Here is a 20,668-nt window from a genome sequence, read left to right on the forward strand (position 1 = left end):
TCTCATCTTCAGGACACTAATCCCTTCCCTGCTTCTGGAACTTTCCATTTGCTATGCCTCTTTCATAGCAACATACTTCCAGTGAGAGCTCAAAGATCTGTGCAACTCCTCTGACCACTCTCTCAAAGTGGCTTTTCCCAGCTATTCCTATCTTCAAAATCTGTTAAGTATCTTGGTTCATTATTTACTTGCATTTTTATTGTCTGTTTTCCCTGTCCAAAGTAGAGGCCATGCTGTGTCCCAACTGCTTAGCACAACCTGGCTGTACAGTGGACTGTCAGCAAGTAACGGTGGTAATAACGGATGAATACATGTTTGCAATGCTCACTTTGGGGCAGAACAGGGCAGTGTTTCATCCTAATGTACGCTAGGTTGCTATGAGTCAGAACCTACTAGATGGCACCTAACAACAACGCTCACTTCAATGCTCAAGGAACGTCTGTAAAGCGCTCAATAGATATTTATTGGACAAAGGAGTGAAATAAACGAATAAGTGAAAGAAGGAATGTTGGGGCTCAGATAAGCTTCTCAGGTAGTCTCGTCTTAGCTGAAAAGAAGACAGAGTCTAGAAGCTGTAGATGGCTGATCACATGTACAAGTGCTCCAGTAAAAGAAGGGTTTGGGCACAAAGTTATCGCACTCAGACACTGAACTTTGGGGAGTCCCTGAGCAGTGCAAATGGTTAACGAGCCCAGCTGTCAACTGAAAGTTTGGCAGTTTGAAACTACCCAGAGGTGCCTCGTGGCAGATTTTTTCAGAAGTGGATCATCAGCCACAGAAAACCCAATGGAGCACAGTTCTGCTCTAACACACACGGGGTTGCCGCGCGTTGGAACTGACTTGACAGCAACTGGTTTATGAAGCATGTTCAATCAAGTCAAAGAGGGAGCTAAACTGGAAAGGCTGGACTGCAGAGCACTGCCTGCCCGAAGCCCCAGAGACCTGGCACTGCATCAGCGCATCCTGGAGTAGGCCCTGCCACTCCTCCAGCAAAGAGCACACACGGTCCCAGCGCCCATTCATCTGGGACAGGCGGTCCTGCAGATCCCGGCTCTCCTTGCTGTCAGCCTGCGTGAACTCGGAGCTGCACAGGTTGATGGAGAGGATGATGGCCTTGCGGTGGTCCACAGCTTTCCGCAGCTCCTGCAAAGAGAAAGGAAAACAATCAAACGGGAGCAATCATAATGAAAACATTTTTAAGAAGCAATTTAAAGCTTCTGAAATGAGACCTAGAAAGGTCAGCCTGTCTGATAAGAAACCATGCCTCTGCCAAAGCTAAAAGTGTCATTAATTAAAATTGGTCTTAACAGGATCCCTGGGTGGTGAAAATGGTTAACTGGTGGGCTATCAACCGAAAGGTTGGTAGTTTAATCCCACCCAGAGGCACCTCAGGAAAAATGTCTGGTGATCTGCTTCTGAAAGGTCATAGCCTTGAAAACCCTACAGAACAGTTCTACTCTGCACACATGGGGTCACCATGAGATGGAATTGACTCAGTGGCAACCAACGGCAACAGATGAAATCTGGTGGGTGAACATCACTGAGAAGTATGCAACTATAAGAACAAATGGGGGGAGATGAATACTTGACAACACAGATGGATCTTAAGAAAATATGATGTAGAGTGAAGCAACCAGAAACAGAATAAAAAGTGTAACACAGTAGCATTTGTAATTTAAAATGCACGCAGACACACACACACAAATCCATATTTTTCAAGAACACATACGAACAAAGAATACTCATTAAATGTTTCAGAATGGTTGACGTGGGTCTAAGGAACGGGAATTAAGATATGGTAGAGAAAAAAGACAAAGTGAAGGGGAGACCGAGCAGGGACCCACAATGACCCTGTGCAATGAACTAGGGAGTGTGATTAACTTAATCCCCTGCATGGAAGCTCAACCACAACCAAATCAAAAAAACCCAGCTCTGGGAACCTTCAGAAGCACGATACCTGCATTTTTTGCAGTGTGATCCCACTGTCCTAGATGAGTGAGACTCAAAGTTTGTGTTTAAGAATGAAGTAAAGAGTTTGTTACGAAAGAACATTTCAGGGCCATGACCTCTAGATGGCTAGAGTCTTTCAGCACAGTTGGATCGTGGACCTAACCCTGAAAACCCTGCCTGGGTCACGGGTCGCAGGCCACAGTCATGTGATGGTAAAGAGAATGAACTGGGTACTTCATCAGCTAACCACCTTAGTTCAAGGGGCTGATTTTCAGCTTTGTGTATTTTCAAAAAATTCAGAGCTCAATTCCAAGGACTTGAGCACGTGGTTGGCTTGCCTGGGTACTGTTTAAACATCCCCAGATTGGGTTACAGTGAGTGGTCCTGGAAATCACATCTACCCAGGCCACATTTTCTTATGATTTCTCACAGTCCTGTAATGTGTCTAACTTGTCTTCATTTTTCACTTTTAAATAGATTCTTAACATGATGAAGTATAAATTCAACCACAGAAACAGCATTAAAAAAAAGAAAACTGCTGTTGAGTGGATTCTGACTCATAGTGGCCCAAGAGGACAGAGTAGAACTGCCCCACAGAGTTTTCAAGGAGCGCCTGGCGGATTCAAACTGCTGACCTTTTGGTTAGCAGCCAATACAAACAGTATAAGATCAAGAAATATCGTGGGAAGACACTTGGTTATCCTATTGGTATATTTAAGGAAAACATAGGTAGAAAGGATCAGGAGGGTGTGCAGAGAAGTATAATTGCTGATCAGATGGCCTGACTTTCCAGGTCTCGTTACCCTGCCCAAATCTTGCTGACTACCATCCATCTGTTGTACTGGGGCGGTTTGTGTGTTGCTGTGATGCCGGAAGCTATGCCACTAGTATTTCCTGTACCTGCAAGGTCACACCAGTGGTGGACACTTTTCAGCCATGCTTCCAGGCTAAGACAGATTAGGAAGAAAGATCTGGCAATTTAATCCAAAAATTAGCTAATGAAAACCCTGTGATCACAGCAGAATATTGTCCGATATAGTAGTGGTAGATAAGCCCCCTAGGTTGGAAGGCAGTCAAAACACATAGTGGCCATAACAATGGGCTCGAGCATACCGACCGTGAAGACGGTGCAGGACTGGGCAACATTTCATTCTGTTGTGTATGGGGTTGCCATGAGTTGGAGCCAAAGCAACGACAGCTAACAATGATCTTGCATTTATCAGCTTTTTAAGGAATATGGCTCTAATGGCAACGTTACCTTACTTTTCCCAGAGAGGACCTGGAGCAATTTAGGCACTCTACAGAAAATTGCATTTTATAACCCAGACATTTTAAAATGCATTCCTATCCAGGGCCTTGTCGTGAAATTGGGAGACCCGGTGCTGAGGCTATGCAATAGGCACGTAACTGTTTGAGAATCTGGGAAAAAACTTGTTTCTCTGTTTGGAATTTTCAAAACAAAACAACGCAACAACCAAGGGCAAGCCACAAAAAACTTCAACCCCAAATAAATATCCTCCAGTAAAACCAGAGAAACAGAAAAACTGCACTTAACCCTTGAGGCTAGAGAGCCTGGGTAGCTACAGGCTGAGAAGCAGCACATCTTGATGTTCTCCAGACAAAAAACAGACCAAAAGAGCTATTAAAGCGAAATTGAGCTCTCGGTCCACGGCACGCTCCGTCCACAGTAAAGCCCCCACCTAGGAATGCACTTTACTAGCTGAGCTAAGGAGGATTGTTAAGATCTTGCAATAGAGTTAAAGGAGGTTATCTTGTGTACTACACCTACCGAGACCGAGATCAAGTACAAATGTCAGGTGTTTTACCATAGTTGTTTGTTGTTGTGAGCTGCTGTTGAATCAGCTCCTGACACACGGTGACCACATGCACAACAGAACAAAATGCTGCCTGATCCTGAGCCATTCCCATGATGTTTGTGGATAGGACCGTTGTGATCCATAGAGTTCTTACTGGTTAATTTTTAGAAGCAGAGCACCAGGCCTTTCTTCCTACACTCTATTAGTCTGGAAGTTCTGCTGAAAACTGTTCAGTATCATAGCAACACGTGAGCCTACACTAACGGGTGGGTGCTAGCTGTGCGTGAGGTGTCTTGGCTGGAATCAAACCTGGATCTCGTGTATGGAAGGTGAGAATTCTACCACTGAACCATCAATGCCACCACTTGCCATAATTATGCCACAGTTCTGTTTTGTTTTCTATTATTCAGTACAGTAGGAATTGCTTCTGCCAGTTTCATAATCGATTTCGGAGGCTCTGATGAGGTCATATGATTTCATTCAGACATCCACAAACTCACACAGATACAATTTTGGAAAGTACTCCTCTCCAGCTGAAGATGACAAACTTGCAGGCCCCCTTTTATCATCTGTATTTCCCTTACAGATAAGTTCAATCGGACCCAGAGGTGCTTGGGTGTTTCATGAAACTTCAATTGATTATTTCTTAAACAGCAACTCATTAAATTATGTGATTGCTTATGGTAGTGGAATGTTCTAGAATGTGGTCCTTCTGGCCTTCAAAACCTTCTTCATCAAAAACTCTGATTCAGGATATCTAGTAGACAGAATGGTATTCTTTTTCATTTCTGATAGGCAATTTAGCTGTCATTGTGTAATACTGGAAGGTCCCTGGGTGGCATAAACGGTTTGCACCCAACTATTAACCTACAGGTTGGTGGTTTGAACCCACCCAGTGGTGCTGTGGTACCAAGGCCTGGCCATCTGCTTCCATAAAGAGTCCAGCCAGGAAAACCCTACAGAGCATTTTTACTCTGTAACACACAGGGTCATCATGGGTTGGAACTGACTTGACAGCACCAGGTTTGGTTTTGGTCTGGGGTGTAATAGTAAAACGGTGAGAAGAGTGATTTTGTCTGAGCAGGATTCCATGCGGTGGCTTCTTGTTTGGTGCTGTGGGAAAGGCGAAGAAAGGATACCTTGAGCCTCTTTATCTGGAGCTCGATGGTCTGAATGTCGGTGCTGAGCTCCAGGCGCTGTAGCCGTTCCAGTTCCTCCTCTGTCTCGCCCAGCCAGGCCCAGGTGTTGTTCAAGTCAGAGTTGAACTGCTGCCACTTCTGGAGGTTCTGTTTCATTCTCAGCTCCTTGCTTAGTGCCTGTGCCTGTATGAGCTCCCATCGATCAATCACACCTGGCAAGACACATACAGAACAGTGAGATGTTTTCTCCACACACAACGTTCAGGGAAAGCGTTCAACGCAAACTGGTGGTGAACTTCAAAGAGCCCCAGGAAAAAAGAGGAATTCTGTTGGGCATTTCTGTCGTTATTGTAGATAACAGTGCAATGGCTCTACTTTTCTAGCTGCGTTTTTAATGTAATGGAGTTAAAAAAAAAAAAAAAGATAGTTACATAGGCTTTAACATGCTAAAGAGCTGTGTAAATAAACAGTAATATACATGAAGACATCATTCAATTCTTGATTCCTATCCACAATAAGGGAGCCCTGGTGGCGCAGTGGTTAAGAGCTTGGCCATTAACCAAGAGGTCAACAGTTTGAATCCACCAGCTGCTCCTTGGAAACCCTATGGGGCGGTTCTACCCTGCCCCCTAGGGTTGCTATGAGTTGCAATTGACTTGAAGGCAACAGGTTTGGTTTTTTTTTTGCTTTATCTACAACAGGACCCTGACAGCACGTATTTACAACGCCTGACTCCATACACTGGAAAGTGCATTAAAACAAACAGTACATGGAAGAAAAAATACAATGATCTTCACCTTCCTCTATGTTATAGGAGATCACTGTAACCTGGGGAAAGGTTCTCAGGACAGAATAGCATGGAATGAGCGTAAGCAGCATGTGATGGTTAATTTTATGTGTCAACATGGCTAGGCTCTGGTTCCCAGGGGCTTAGCCAAGCACTAATCTGGCTGCTGTCACGGAGTAGTTAAAAAAAAAAAAAAAATTTTTTTTTTTTTTTTTTAACTACTTACACACGGTTAAATCAATTGGCATTGGGTAAAGCAGATTATCGTCCATAATGTAATATAATCACCTTCCATAATGCATCCTTACAATCAATTAATTATTGGAAGTCATACCAATATACAAGATAAGCACAGTGCTTACCTTGCTTACCAGATCATCTGTAGTGAACAGTTTCACATTTTTACACCACATCGAAGATTCTGCTTCTAAGTATGGCTGGCATCTGTCTCCCTCCCAACCTACAGTACCTTCCTACAGAATCAAAGCCTCTTTTCAGATGTATAATCCCTGTCAGGGGCAAATGGTACAGTAAACAAGGTAAGCATGGGCTTGCTTGTGCTTACTTACTTTGATGTGGTGAAACCCATATGAAATTGCTCACTATAGATGATCTGGTAAGCAAGGTAAGCACTGTGCTTACCTTGCCTATTGAATAATCCACCCCTGAGTACCTACAAGGAAGGACTGACATGGCCCAGGCTCTGATTTGGACTTTCAGCCTCCAGAACTGAGAAAATATATTTGTACTTGAAAGTCACCCACTTGTGGTATTTCTGTTACAGCAGCACTAGGTAACTAAGACACGAAGTGTAACAAAGTGCTTCAGGACCTTCTCTCTCACTCTTTATTGAATTGACACTGCTCACTCACCGGCTGTTTGAGTTTCGGTGCTATCCAGGTTAACAAACCCAGGGAAATTCTCTTCTTCCTCCTTGAGTTTGTGCTCCAGCCTCTTCACCGAGTCTATGCTGCCACTGCACTCACCCAGCAGTTTCATCTGCTCAGACAGAAAACACAGGACTCCATTACCACAATTCTCACCAGCACCAAAGATTCCGGGAAAAATAACTGGGAGTTTCCCAACAAGCACAGTGCCTGTGTTTTACTTCTCTCTGGAGACTATGCTACTACGTTAAAAATGAGCTAATGGTAAAAAACATGTTTTTAAACAGATAACAGATTTCTATATACGGAAAGTAATCCTTTAAGATCTACTTTGGTGACATGATTTTGTGTGAGAAATGTCCTCAAAATTTCTTTTAAATTCACAAATCAAAACAGACTAAGCCAATCTGGATTTAACACTTAGAGCCCTCAACTGGCAAAACAATATATAATTTTTGGCAAGTTGGTCCTTCCTTCTTGACCTTAAACTAAAATGTGGGAACAATGGTAATATTACCACAAATCTCACAGGGAAATTTTTTGCATGAAATAAATTAAGATACTTATAAGCATAAAGCAGTATTAAAGCCAGACATTTCATGAGAAAATTTAAGTAGTTTAACAGGTATTAAGGGACTAAATTCTAACATCAAAGGAAAAGCTTCCAATATCATTTTTAATGTCACGCACAGTATTCACAGATTAAAAGAACAAATCATCTCAAGCACTCCTGTGACACTGAACATAAAGTTTTCTTTCCGACTCTTTAATACAAATGCTATTAAGTTACTTGGATTACTTTCCATCAAGGTTAAGAGCAGCTTCAGTAATACCAGCATGATCATCGTAAGACCATATTATCCTTTAAAGAAAACAAGCTTCACTTACTCAAAGTTGGTATAATAGGCTAAACTGGGCAAAAAATAAAGCCGTGATTGATTACTCTTCTGTAACTGTGAGGATATTAACAGACACATATAGCTAGAATGGTTCTAACCCCTAGTTTCAAAACATAGTACACGGGAGCTGTGATTAGAATTAGGGAAAATTAATTTTCAAAGGACCACCACCACCCCTCAGTCAGTTTGTCCTACTGTGTGGCCTGCATGTTGCTACGATGCTGGAAGCTATGTCACCAGTATTTCAAATACCAGCAGGGTCACTCATGGTGGACAGATTTCAGAGGAGCTTCTAGACTAAGACAGACTAGGAAGAAAGGCCTGGTGACCTAGTTCTGAAAATAAGTCAGTGAAAACCGTACGGTTATAGCTACAGCAATGGGCTTAAATATAACAACGGCTGTGAGGCTAGCACAAGGTTTTGTTCTGTTATACAAAAGGTTGCCGTGAGTTGGGGCCAATTCGATGGCAACTAACAGCAACAATTTTTCTTCCCTTTTACTAAGCACTTTTTTGGATGTGAGGCAGGAAAGAGGTTTACTTTAAAATTCTCTTGCTTAGAGTATGTGCTCAAGACAGGCAGCTCTCGGGGAAACGTGATTCGTTCAGCAACTTGAGCAGAGTTAATAGAATTATCATATATTTAATTATAGCTGCATAAATTGTGCCATTAATAATATACAGTTCCTTGCTATCTTTTCCCAAATCCCTCTTGTTAGTCAGAATTGTTTTTTTTCTAGAATAAAAATGAGCATATGAAGAACAGAGGATAAAAACATTCCCAAGGTTACTGGGCAAACCACTAAACCCAGAAAAAACAAACAAACAAAAACTTAAACAATTCCATGCCAGTAATCCGTTAGCTAAAATTGGCTTCTCCAAGGATAATCTAGTTCAAAATTATTAGATTTGGAAAAATGCCTAATGACTTTTGGGATCCAAAGCATTTTGTTGCTTTCAATTAAGCCAATCTTCCCAAGTGCTCTGTGCAAAGGAACAGGCTGGCCGTGACAATAGGTAGTGTGCCTGGAAACAGACTCCTTCTGTCAAAAGGTAACTTAATAACAGGGCTTTGTTTCGCCCCTCAGTGTCCATGAGTTCAGAGGGCCGTGGTGTTCGGAGAATTCACAAAGCCCCAGTGCCACAGACAGACGGTGCTTTGTCACAGAACTGTGATTTTCGGGCACTTTATAACCAGGATGGGCGGGACACTCACGTAGCCTTTGTAGCTGGCGTCCAGCTCCGGTCCCGTGGGAGTTTTGCTGCGGATGATATTTTCGGTTTGCTGCATCCGGAAGTGACTGTCATCCAGGGCTTTGTCCAGTTGTCGGATGCGTGACTCCAAGGCACTGTGACCCCCTGCAGGGGCAACCAGACAGATCTTTACCAGCCATTTCAAGCTGCCCATTTAAGGGAAAGCTGCAGACGTTGTCTCGGTGGAGGCAGCACAGCAATGGCCCGGGTGGGGGAATCATAAAGCAAGTTTAGTACTAACATGCTGGTGGGTTAGAAGGTTCCACGGCCTAGACAGCGAACGTGCTCACTGACTGACATTGCCAAAGGGCTCTGTGCTCTCTCCTGAACAGGCTCGGGGTGGGGGGCTGCTCCCTCTTCTCTTTTGACGCCCTGATAATCTAAATGCTGCATGTTACTAAAGGCTTTTCTAAAAACCTGAAGTTGTGCCTACTGCTCCCCGATAACTAGGAGGCAGTTACTTCTCACTCTTTCTGTAGCCACATCTTGAGCAGAGCGGATTAGTCCTCTACTTGTTCTTTCTGCCCCTGAGGAGAAGAGCTTGCCACTAATGGCCCTCGTGGCTGCATCATTCATATAAGGTGTGACTTCAAGTTAACCAAGAAAAGGTTGGTTCAGGACAGATATGTATGAAGGTCTCAAGCTAGCCATTATTTGCTTTTATTTAAAACCTAAGGAACCCTAGTGGCACAACAGTTAGGCGCTCCACTGTCAACTGAAAGGTTGGTGAGTTGAACCCATTCAGTGGCTCCATGGGAGAAAGACCTCGCAATCTGCCTCTGTAAAGATTACAGCCAAGAAAATCCTATGGGGGCAGTTCTATTCTGTCACACATGGGGTCGCTGTAAGTTGGAATGAACTCAGTGGCACCCAAGAACAAGAACATTTAAAATCTGAAATAAAATCAAGGGCAAGCTAAGATTTTACAGTTTTATCATTTCTTTAGGCATGTTCTTACTCACAGCTGAGAACTCCTGGCTGTTTCTCCTTTCAGTTATAATACCTCTTTGAGCTGTATCTCCAGGTGCCATCAAGTCAATTCCCACTCATGGCGACCTCCTGTGTGTCAGAGTAGGATTTTCAGTGGCTGATTTTGCAGAAGTAGATTACCAGGCCTTTCTTCCAAAGTGCCTCTGTGTGGGCTCAAACCTCCAGCCTTTTGGTTAGCAGCCAAGTGCACCACCCAGGGACTCGTTCACTCCCTCTCTGTCTCTCTCTTTCTATATATATATATATTTATGTCAGTCTTTGAGCTGAACAAGAGCAGTGATCGTTAGAATGAAGCCAGCACAGGGTGAAAGCGGAACAAATGTTAGTAAGCTTTATTAAATTTCTTTCTAGAAAAGAGGCCCTTTAAATACCCCCAGGAGAGGTCTTCTACTCTGGTTCACTCAAGCAGTCATTATCTCAGTCATGCTACTATGCTTCCTATCCTTCTACCTTTTTTCAAAAATGTGAGCAAATGTGATACAATATCACGGCACAACCCTATTCCTCGCCCTCCCCCAAATCGCTGCCCCTGAGCTCCGCTCTGTCTAGTGCAGCATTAAGCAACACTGGTGTGTTTTTCCCTTCTTTAATTGCTCTTGTTGTAAGAAATAGTTCTTTCTAGAAATCTGAGGCTCAAGATACTATGGACTATGTTTTTCATTTCAAATTATTTTATGGGATAAGATTTATTAAATTAAAATCACAAAATCCTAACTTATCCAATTAAAATCAAAGTCATAACATCAAAATCTTTTTAGAACTCCACATCTGGTCTCACCCTTGACTTATACGCGGACCCTGAGGTCAGGAGGATGAAGCGGCATGTCCAGGTCAGGCGTGTGGGCAGGTGGACGTGGGCCGGGGGCTGTGCCCCAGCTCCCCACCCAAGGTCGCTGCACCACCACCCCACCAAGTCAGCACTGTCACAACCAGCACGTGTAAGCTGAAGACCGTGTTTTTTTTCCTATTTTCTGCTGTCACTGGGCATTCACAGGTATATACCTCATGAGACTAATCCCCATTTAACAAGCTGAGAGGCTATTTCATGTCACTGTATTCAAATCTTATTCTCGGTGTCGATCAGCTAGGCTTCTGTTTTCCTGGTCAAGCAGTCAGAGAGGAAGGTTCTGCCTCCACATGCTTGTGCCGCAAAGCGTGAGAGAACTGCAGCTGTGCTAAGAGAGAAGGCTGGTCACAGGTGAGGGAGGCGGGCTCGCCCCATCCCTTGCTGCCTACCAGAGGTATTTCTGATGGCATTTTCTGTGAGTTTTACAAAGGCCTCAGGGGTCTCGGGGATCACTACATCTGGAAAAAGAGCATAGTCTAAGTTGACAGCTAAGTTCTGGAAACCTTGACTTCCCGGTGGCAGGAGCATGACTTTCCTAGGGAAAAAGGGGCAAGTGAGTCCCTCTGGACTGCACAGTCAGCTCCTCTGCAGAGGAGTGCAAGTGTGTTCACACAACGTTTCCTGCAATGAATCACAACGAGAGTTCACATTTACTGAGAGTGTGGGGCACTTCACATGTGTGCTATTGCATTTATCCCCAGAGAAACGCTATGAGGTTCTTTGGATTGTTATTCCCATTTTACAGATGAGGAAAACAAGGCCCAGAGGGATCGAGTTACTCATCCAAAGTTTAAAGAGCTGGTAAGTGGCACACCTGAGATTTCAACCCAGACAGCCATAGTCTAGAGCAGTCCCGTCCAATAGAAATATGAGTCATCTATGTAGAAACTGACTCAATGGCAACAGGTTTTTTGGTTTGGTATGGAATCCTAAAAGTTCTAATAGATAGTCGCATAAGAAAGAGATGAAGTTATTTTTACTACTACATTTTACTAAAATGATATATCTAAATTATTAATATTTCAACATGTGGTCATACTCATAGATGTCCTTCTAGAGAACGTATGAGATGAACTTACAGGCGCTACAAATCGGCCTCTAGTTCTTTGTTCTGTCTATTTTTACTCATCTTCCTTCTCATGTTCCTATTTTTCTGCCCATCCTAACTCTGTGTGTCTCTTGGGTTTCGGTCCTTGTCGTTTCCTTTGGCACACTCAATCACAAAGCTGGGATGGATGTCCCTCTCCTTTTTCTCTGGACTCTGCTACGTCCACATGACCGATGTCTATTCATCCTCCAGGTCTCCGCTCAAGAATCTCCTGCCTGAAGCCTTTCCTCAAAGCTCTGGGTGAGCTGCCCCTTGCTAACACATCTACCCACCACGTGTGCATTCCTGTCCTCACACCAAATGATTCAGACAGCCATTCCTTGCTTATTTGTCTGTCTTCAACACTAGAGTGCAAGCTCTTTGAAATGAGAAGGAACCCTGTATCACCAGTACTTAGCAAAGTGTCGCACAGTAAGAACATAAATATACGTGGGATGAATCAATGGCTGTGCCAATTTTTGTATTTGATTCTCACATTAACATTCAATTATTACCTGATGTACAATTTCCCCTGATGGAAGAAGGAAAAAAAAAAAAAAGATTGTAGACAGCCTACATGTTTCTGGTATAACATGAATTTCCTTTTACTTTCCTTTAGCTGCCACACAGGAAGAGTTCTTTCCTACCTGATAGGCCAACGGCTCCCCTGAGGTAGAAATCTTTATCTTCTTGGCTCTCTTCATCCTCTGAATGCAGGGTTCTGGACACTGCGGACTCCAGGTCACGACTAAGGTCATAGTCATGATCCCACTCCAGGGGGATGGAGTCCACGCTGGCCGGGGTGTCTCGTCCTGACCGCTCACTCCGGAGGGGCTGGGCCAGGGAGAGGGAGGGGTTGGAGGAGGGTTGGGGGGAAAGCACACTGTCTGCGGACGGGTCGTGCCAGTGGAGGTCAGAGAGAGCCGCCGAGTCATCGAGCTCCAGCTCTCGGTCAGAAAGGTCATGCTCCTCGTCTGGTAGCTAGGAAGCATTCAAGCCAGCCCTGTTACTTCAGCGGTCACTGCCTGGGCCACCTCCCCCCAGATCTCAGTGTTCAGCCTTATCTGGGCAACATCTCTACCTCAGTCGGCATAGAATATTTAACTTCATACACAAAATAAATAAGAACCTTCTGATCACTTTTTAACATGTACTATATTAGTCAATCTATAGAAACCTCAGACGTACCACTGATAAAATAGAAATAATATTAAAACCTTCATACTGATATTGAATTGATGTAAGATTAAATAAGATAATGTAAATAAAGGTAACACAGGACCAGGCCTGTAACACAACAAGTACACAACCTTAAACCCTATGGAGGGGAGTTCTACGCTGACATCCAGTCGACTTGGCAGCAGGAATAAAAGGAAATTACCAGTAAAACCTTAAACCAGCGGCTGGCCGGTTGACTCTGACTCATGGAGAGCCCACGTACGTCAGAGTAGAACTGTGCTTCATAGGGTTTTCAGTGGCTGTTTTTTTGGAAGTAGATTGCCAGGCCTTTCTTCCAAGGCACTCCTGGATAGGCCCAAACCTCAAACCTTTTGTTTGGTAGCCAAGAGTGCTAACCAGTTGTACCACCCAATAAAACCTTAGTTGTCTTTTTTACCTTATATCACAGATACAAAATATATTTTATCACAGAAAATTCCAAATCTTCTAATAACATCTCTACAGATGAGATGTAATTATGGTAGCAATTAGAGAAAACGAAGAGAAAAAAAAAAAAACACCTAAATATAATCTCATTGATTGAGCATTACTCATTGTTTCTTCCAGAGGCTTGAGGCTTCCTTATCTTTCATAAAAGACATCTGCCAAGTACTCTTGTAAGCTCTTTACGTATATTAACTCATTTACTGCTCAAAACCAACTTTTCTATAAGGTAGGTGCTATTACTAAACTGAAGTCCTGGGCGGTACAAGTGGTTAACATGCTTGGCTGCTAAACAAAAGGTTGGCAGTTTGAGTCCACCTAGAGGCATATAGGAAGAAAAACCTAGCAATCTGTTCCCCCCAAATCAGCCAGTAAAACCCTATGGAGCATAGTTCTACTCTGACACACCAGGGGTCGCCATCAGTTGGAACCAGCTGGGTAGCAACTGGTTTTATTATTAATCCTATTCTACAGTTTAAGGAACTGGGTCAAGAGAGGTGAAATAACTTGCCCAAGGTCCCATAATCACTAAGTGTCAGAGCCAGGACTTGAACTCAGGCAATCTGCCTCCAGAATCCGGACTCTTACCTACTACACAGTACTACTCATCTGCACATAATTAGTTCACTTTGGAAAAAAAGAAAAAGCAAATGTTACATACAGGCAGGCGAATCAGTTTCTTATGGTATCTTTCCACTCGACCAAAGACCTCCTGACAGTAGCGCCGGAGCTCATCCAGCTCCTCTTCGATGACAGCTGCGTCCAAGGGCTCACTCTTTTCTATCAGCTGTTCTCCTTGGGCAATTATCTGCTCAATCTTGTTGTGGTTCAGTGAAATTTCCCGCTGGAAGGCCTGGGCAGCACAAACCTCATGTAATTTCTTATTGCTCACACAGACAGGGAGTAATTATAAGATATGTATTTCTCATTATGTTAGAAAAACTCTACAGGTGATATTTTATTTACCATATACTGAAAACCTACAAAAGCTGGAACCTGTGCAAGGCAGAAACCTGTCAGAGAAGGAAAACACAAATATTCTCCACTAATAGAGAGCAATAGAAAAATGATAAGACTGTACCCTGTCAAACGTGAACAACTTGTAAGAGCTGGGAAAAAAGGCAGTCCTGCGGAGTTCCAGCTCTCACAGGTTTGACTGTACAATGATAAGTCAAGAGACTCTTAGAAACTTACTAAAAATATTACGATCAGGACTCAGAAATGGAAATGCCAGAGTTTTATGACCAGAAAGTTACATTTGGCTAATAAAATTTACCACCATAGACAGCGTGGGTAGAGAATCACAGGAAAAAAAAATATTCAAATACATCACAAAGCTTATTAAAAAAGCAAAAACAACAATAAAAAAAACCTGTTGCTGTAGAGTAGATTCTGATTCATAGCAACCCTACAGGACACAGTAGAACTGTCCCATCAAGTTTCCAAGGAGCACCTGGTGGATTTGAACTGCCAACCTTTTGGTTAGCAGCTGTGGTAGCACTTAACCACTATGCCACCAGGGCTTCCACAAAGCACTGATTTATAGCACTGATTATCTCCCGATAGAAAGCAATAGCAATCAATATGATGCCATTGAAAATAAATTCCGCATTTTAAAGAAATACGCTGAACATTTTCATTTTAGAGTTCCGTATCATATGCCAAACATGACTAAGAGCACGCACCCAAATGACAACGTCACAGATTCTTCTCAGGAGATTCTTATGTTGTTTCAGGACGAAAGCAGATAAAGTTACAGTGATTTTAAAAACACAGAATTCTCAGAGGCTTATTTAGATTCATTCTATATGGCTCAAAAGAGCTAAATTATGCGACCACTACGTACACATTTCAGATGGTAAATTTTGGCTCAATACGAGGAAAATCTCTGGAATGGTGGAAAGTTTCACATGATGAAGAAGACTGCCGGGGAGAAGGTGGGTGCTAGTATGGTCCACGGCACTTTCAGAGTCCAAAACGAAAAGATTTAACTAATGTCTGGTAGAAATTTCTGGTTGGAGAATTTAAATATTAATGTGCCTGTGCGAAGATGTGGGGAGGAATGGGGAGGCAGTGGCGGAAGGGGTGGGGGTGTGAGGTGGGGAGGGGTTGGGCAGAAAAGCAGGGTTTACTATTATACGATTTTTTTTTTTATCCTGAGAATCTATGATTAAGGGTCCCTCTCTTGCTTTGTTATATTAAACTAAAGAGATAACCATTAAGACGGTTCTTCTAAAAAAAATCACCCATTTATCTGTCTGTCTATCCATCTATCTATCCATCCATTCATCCATCCATCCATCATCTATCTATCTTGGAAAGAAGACTTTACAAACTGTCTGCTAAACAATTCAAGTTGTTAAACACATTTCCTTTAAGGAATAATTATACCTAATGCATATTCCTCCTATTGAAATTTCTAGCTAGCTGCTACGTTTGAATTATACGGTGAAAAATATAAAATGTACTCGAAATTTAACTTATTTAATTTGACATCTACAAAAGTCTTTGTGGAGTGAAACCCCAACATAAGAAAGTAGTATTTCTCTGGACCATGGAGATTAAAAGAACTATTTAAAGGTGCTATAAACAAAACAGAAAAAAAGAGAAAACAACCACAAAAAAGAAGATCCCTAACTCTCTTTCAACCAGGTTAATAACTGAAGGTATGTGTGTCAGCAATGGTTATCTCTGGGTAGTGCTTTTTGTTTTATTTGGAGTACCGCTTGTATTTTCTGAATTTTTTGGGCAATCCAGAAGAACACCTTTTTTTAAAAAAAGAATTCTACCATGTTATTCGTGAAAGCATCAACAAATTCTTTCTTTTTCAGGCTTTCTTAGCATTGGTAATCTGAAAAAATAATGTATCTGTTACCTTGAGTTGTTTTATTTTAACTTGAACATCACATTCGGAAAAATGCTCAATATTAGTGAGTTGCAGATCCATCTCGGTAAGCCAGACCAGAATGCTGTCCCGAGCAGTCTCAAACTCCTCCCGCTGGCCAATAAAATGCTGGATGTGAAAAGAAAATAATAAACTAGTCCACATAAACATACTGTGATGGCACAGGCAATTCCAATATTCTTCTGGAAAGTCATTTTCTCAACAAGCAACGAGGGTCCTGTAATATCACTTCTCCTGGATCCCAATCTTACAAAATTATTGCAATTGTTTTAACACTGTGTTCAAATAGCCCACTCCCACCCTCTGGACCTCTAAGTCGCCGACGAGGCGTAATAAAGACCTTGAGTCTGCGCAAGATGGAGGTGACGCGCTTTTGCAGGTTGTCCCATCTCTGGTTGCCGTCGTGAACCATCTGTTTGAGGCTGCAAGCTGAGTCTGTGCGATTCTCCCGGGCCAGGCGGCGGTACTGCTTGTTGATCAGTTCCAGCTGGGTCAGGCTCTCATGGACCTGTCGTTGGAAGGCCTATGACCACAAAGAATCACATCAGTGAGCAAGATCAGTGAAGGGCTCTCAGGAACAGCTCCTAGTTTTCATGCCCCAGGGTTGGGGGAATGGGAGGTTACACCACCACAGAGAGAAAAGAGCAATTCTAATGAGAGTGTACTTCCCCTTGTTAAAGCAAAGTAATTTAGTCAATGTGACCTAAGGAACGGGAGTGGGTCAAAAAATATGTAAGAAAATGGTAAATAATTTTTTATGTGTGTGTGTAAACGATTATGAGGATGGCGCCGGACTAGGCAATGTTTCATTCTGTAAAAAATACAGTCGTCATGAGTTGGAATCGACTCAATGGCAACTAACAATGACATATATATATAATTTGTTCCCATATAGGTGCTGAAATCTGAGTAGTTTGAAATGTTCAATATTTCTAATGTCCTCGCTGAAAAATACCCACAATAAAAGTGTTTCAACATATTTGCAAAACATGTAATTTCCTAAAAATTGAGAAATGGCTTCAGTTCTGTTTCCATTAAGGAAAAAAAAAATCAAAACTACCTTTTCTGGAAAACCCTCTAAACACAAGCCGTTATTTCACTTTAAAGAAGCAGTTTAGTAAAATACAAATAACCTTTCATTAAAAAAAAAAAAAAAAGTTTGGAACATGCTCTATGTCCATTTTGTTGTTCCCATAAATTATTCACAGTTTGTATAAAATGTGTTGGAGCTGATGACAACATCTACTTTTGAGGTAAAATTCTCCATCTTCTTTCTCTCTGCGATAAAGCATAGACCTATCCAAAAAGATTTTTTTTCCCCCAAACTCATGTGTTTGCTTTGTGACTGATTTTTATCCTGGCATTAGATAATTTTATAGTTAATTAATTGGACTGCACTCAGCTACATTCCATGTTTTTGCTTTACTTGGCTTATCCCTCTGTTCACATGCTACCTCATTTCTGCCTCTTAAATGGTTTCCCTTTGGAAAGTTATGATGGCTTTAAGAGCCTTCGTCATAGTCAATTTAATCTTCTATTATGTAAAACTTCAAGGTATTTCCCCAGCAAAGGAAGTGGTATGGAAAGGGTTTGTCCCCACTAGTGGCCCCCACTACACTCCCAAATCTATCTCAATCAGCCATGCAATTGAATGAGCTAAAGGTTGTCCTCCAAGAAAATTCTGTCTCTGTCATTTATTTCTATCTCTTAAGGATATTAACTACAAGACACAAGTAAGTCTGTTGCTGTCGAGTTGATTTCTACTCACAGCAACCCTATAGAACAGAGTAGAACTGCCCTTTTGGGTTTCCAAGGACAGGCTAGTGGATTTGAACTGCCCACCTTTTGGTTAGCAGCCAAGTTCTTAACCACTATGCCACCAGGGCTCCTCTGCAAGACACAGCCATGATAAATCATTCATTACAGAAGCTAACTATGCGGCTTATTTTTGCCAGAATATCTTAGAGTTTAAAATAGCATTGACAAAAATCTGACATAATCAGCTTTGCAGTATAAGCCAATTATAAAAGGTTTAACCTTCATGACACTGAGTGTAATAAGATGCTGAAACAGTAGCACTCACATTAACACTGGTTCACATTGGAATGACCCAAGGTCTACTCAAGAGCCTACTGTGGCTTTCCACTAAAGGTTTCTGGGGAAAAACCTTTGCACAGGATTTTTTTTTTTTTCCTGGAATTTACTGATACAGCTATATATAAATTCACCTATTTGGCTATCAGAATAATTATTATTTATGTCATATGACAGCTTTTTATGGCTTCACATAGCTGTTCACCTATGACTCTTAGGTTTTAAACCCCGCAAGAGAAAGAAAAAAAAACAAAACAACCCAAACTTCTTATTTCCCAGAACAGGCCTCCATAAGTGCCTAGTTAACTGATGTTGCAAGAAAAAAATGAACCCAGCTGGTTTGGGTTGGATTTTTGGTTTTATTTTAAACATCTTGTGGCGCCTGGGGCAGAGTTAGCAAATGAGACTGAGTTTTGTAAGAAGGATGCCTCGGAACGGTTTGCTGTCGGTCAGTAGATATGAGCACACATCTGCCCATCAGGGGAACTGAAGAGACAAGAAACCTCAAACTAGAAAACTGTCAACTTCAGGCTATATCATGTCCCCTGTGAAAATGAGAGACAGCTAAGTTGGGGGCTTCAGCGTGTCCCAGTGACGGCAGAGTCAAGAGTGAGCAAACAAGTCAATGGAATCCATTATTGAATGTCCTTTCGTTCTGAATATGCTTATGCCACTACTGTTTTTGTCTCCAAGTAATTGAAAAGTCCTGGTGATTTAAAAATGGCAATGTTGTTTTGTAACTAGAAATGGGTTTTAATTAAAGGTTTTACTCAATTCTAGAGTCATCTCTGTTTTATCAATGAGTTTAAAAATATATGGAAACCCTGGTGGCGTAGTGGTTAAGTGCTATGGCTGCTAACCAAAAGATCAGCAGTTCAAATCCACCAGGTGCTCCTTGAAAACTCTATGGGGTCGCTATGAGTCAGGATCGACTTGACGGCAATGGGTTTTTTTTTTTTTTTTTTAAATATGTAAGTCTATGCTCCAGGTAGATTAAAAAAAAAATCAAGAGAAGAGATTTGGAAGATAGATTGGTAGCATACGGAAAACCATAACATTTTAATCTTAGGAAAAATGTTTGATTTTGAAAAATTTTGGAAAGTAATGCCAAAATCTTTCTGGAGAGAATCGCGTTTCTTGTTTTCTAGTAGAATTTCTCTTCATTACTATTTTATTTGCAATTCTTTAGCATCCTAAATGAAAATGAAAACTTCCTTTCCCACCTTCTTTGTCCATTTATGAAGCAATACTAAAGATGTATACAAAACCATCACCCGGCTGTTTGAACAAACAATGTGGAGATGAACGGTTAGTTTATGTCTTAGAACACCGACTACCAGCTGGTACTTTAATAGCTACTAAGGATTAAATATTTGGAATTATAAATCACCTCAAATTTCTTTAGTTCTTCCTTGGCAACTGTATAGAGCACCCCAGAAGAGCTGGGGAAGGCAGCTGTCCTTTCTGAAATCTTCAGCCAATCTTCAAAACGAGAATAGTCATCCAGGAACTTCTGCCATAGTCGCCACGTCTCTTCAATTCTGAGGCACAAAACAAGAGGGCCAAATGTGATTGTTTGAGGCTGTTTACGCTCCAGAATGCTGCCTGATGCCTGCCACAGGGTTAAGGGTGCCCAAACAAGCAACTGTTGTGCCAAACAATAACGGTGCCCTGAGCCACATCTGACAAGAGTGAAAAAGAGACAACTGTTTAAGCTAAAATGAAACAGCTGTTTCTTTTTTTTTTTTCCTAAAAACATGTCCTGCTGCTCTGGACCTGGAAATAGTCAAATAGAGTATGATAAGGACAAAATACGAGCCGTCCTGGGTATGGGCGAGAAAGTTGAGAAACGCCAGTGTGTTTACAGTTAACATTCAAGTCAAAGTTCCAATGAAATAAAACTGAGGTTTAAAAAATCCATTTCAGCCCAACATCGAACTCACCCTAACAACAACAACAACAACGAAAACCTATTACAGCCAGGCAAATACTAAACTTTCAAGAGTTTACCAGAGCGTACAATGATCGAGTCTTGAGCTGCTACCATAATTTTCTAATGCATTACTACTTTTTACCACCTTAAATTTCAAGGAACTTAAACGATGTTTCTTAATTCATTTTCACAGCCCCAAATTCTGTAACATTATACTTGCTTGGCAAGGACACATTTTTATTTTTCTGAATTATATTTAAACTGTTAAGTCAGGCATAACTTGGCTTGGTATATGTATATATTACCTTTACCAACTTATTTTTCCAACCAAACGAAGACTACATGTTTGGGAAACCAAGATCCTCCTTGGGCATTGTAACCGAAAGGAAAGAGTCGACAATGAATACCCCAGGCAGA

General features: G+C 41.8%; 1 protein-coding gene across 13 annotated transcripts in view; it reads right to left on the reverse strand.

The window, feature by feature from the left end:
* SYNE1 (spectrin repeat containing nuclear envelope protein 1) overlaps positions 1-20,668 on the reverse strand; it is a 556,892-nt gene that overhangs the window by 15,881 nt on the left and 520,343 nt on the right. For 11 of the 13 annotated variants that reach the window (XM_064292282.1, XM_064292277.1, XM_064292310.1 and 8 more), the window contains 10 exons: positions 19,709-19,859; positions 16,565-16,747; positions 16,195-16,332; positions 13,981-14,172; positions 12,305-12,638; positions 10,960-11,028; positions 8,696-8,838; positions 6,566-6,692; positions 4,907-5,118; positions 943-1,143 (listed from right to left, as the gene is read on the reverse strand). In XM_064292282.1, coding sequence (XP_064148352.1) covers positions 943-1,143; positions 4,907-5,118; positions 6,566-6,692; positions 8,696-8,838; positions 10,960-11,028; positions 12,305-12,638; positions 13,981-14,172; positions 16,195-16,332; positions 16,565-16,747; positions 19,709-19,859 — 1,750 coding nt within the window. The remainder of the gene's footprint in view (positions 1-942; positions 1,144-4,906; positions 5,119-6,565; positions 6,693-8,695; positions 8,839-10,959; positions 11,029-12,304; positions 12,639-13,980; positions 14,173-16,194; positions 16,333-16,564; positions 16,748-19,708; positions 19,860-20,668) is intronic. The other 2 variants (XM_064292297.1, XM_064292293.1) reach the window with 1 other exon arrangement.

Source organism: Loxodonta africana, chromosome 1, assembly GCF_030014295.1.
Source record: "Loxodonta africana isolate mLoxAfr1 chromosome 1, mLoxAfr1.hap2, whole genome shotgun sequence".
Taxonomy (NCBI): Eukaryota; Metazoa; Chordata; class Mammalia; order Proboscidea; family Elephantidae; genus Loxodonta; species Loxodonta africana.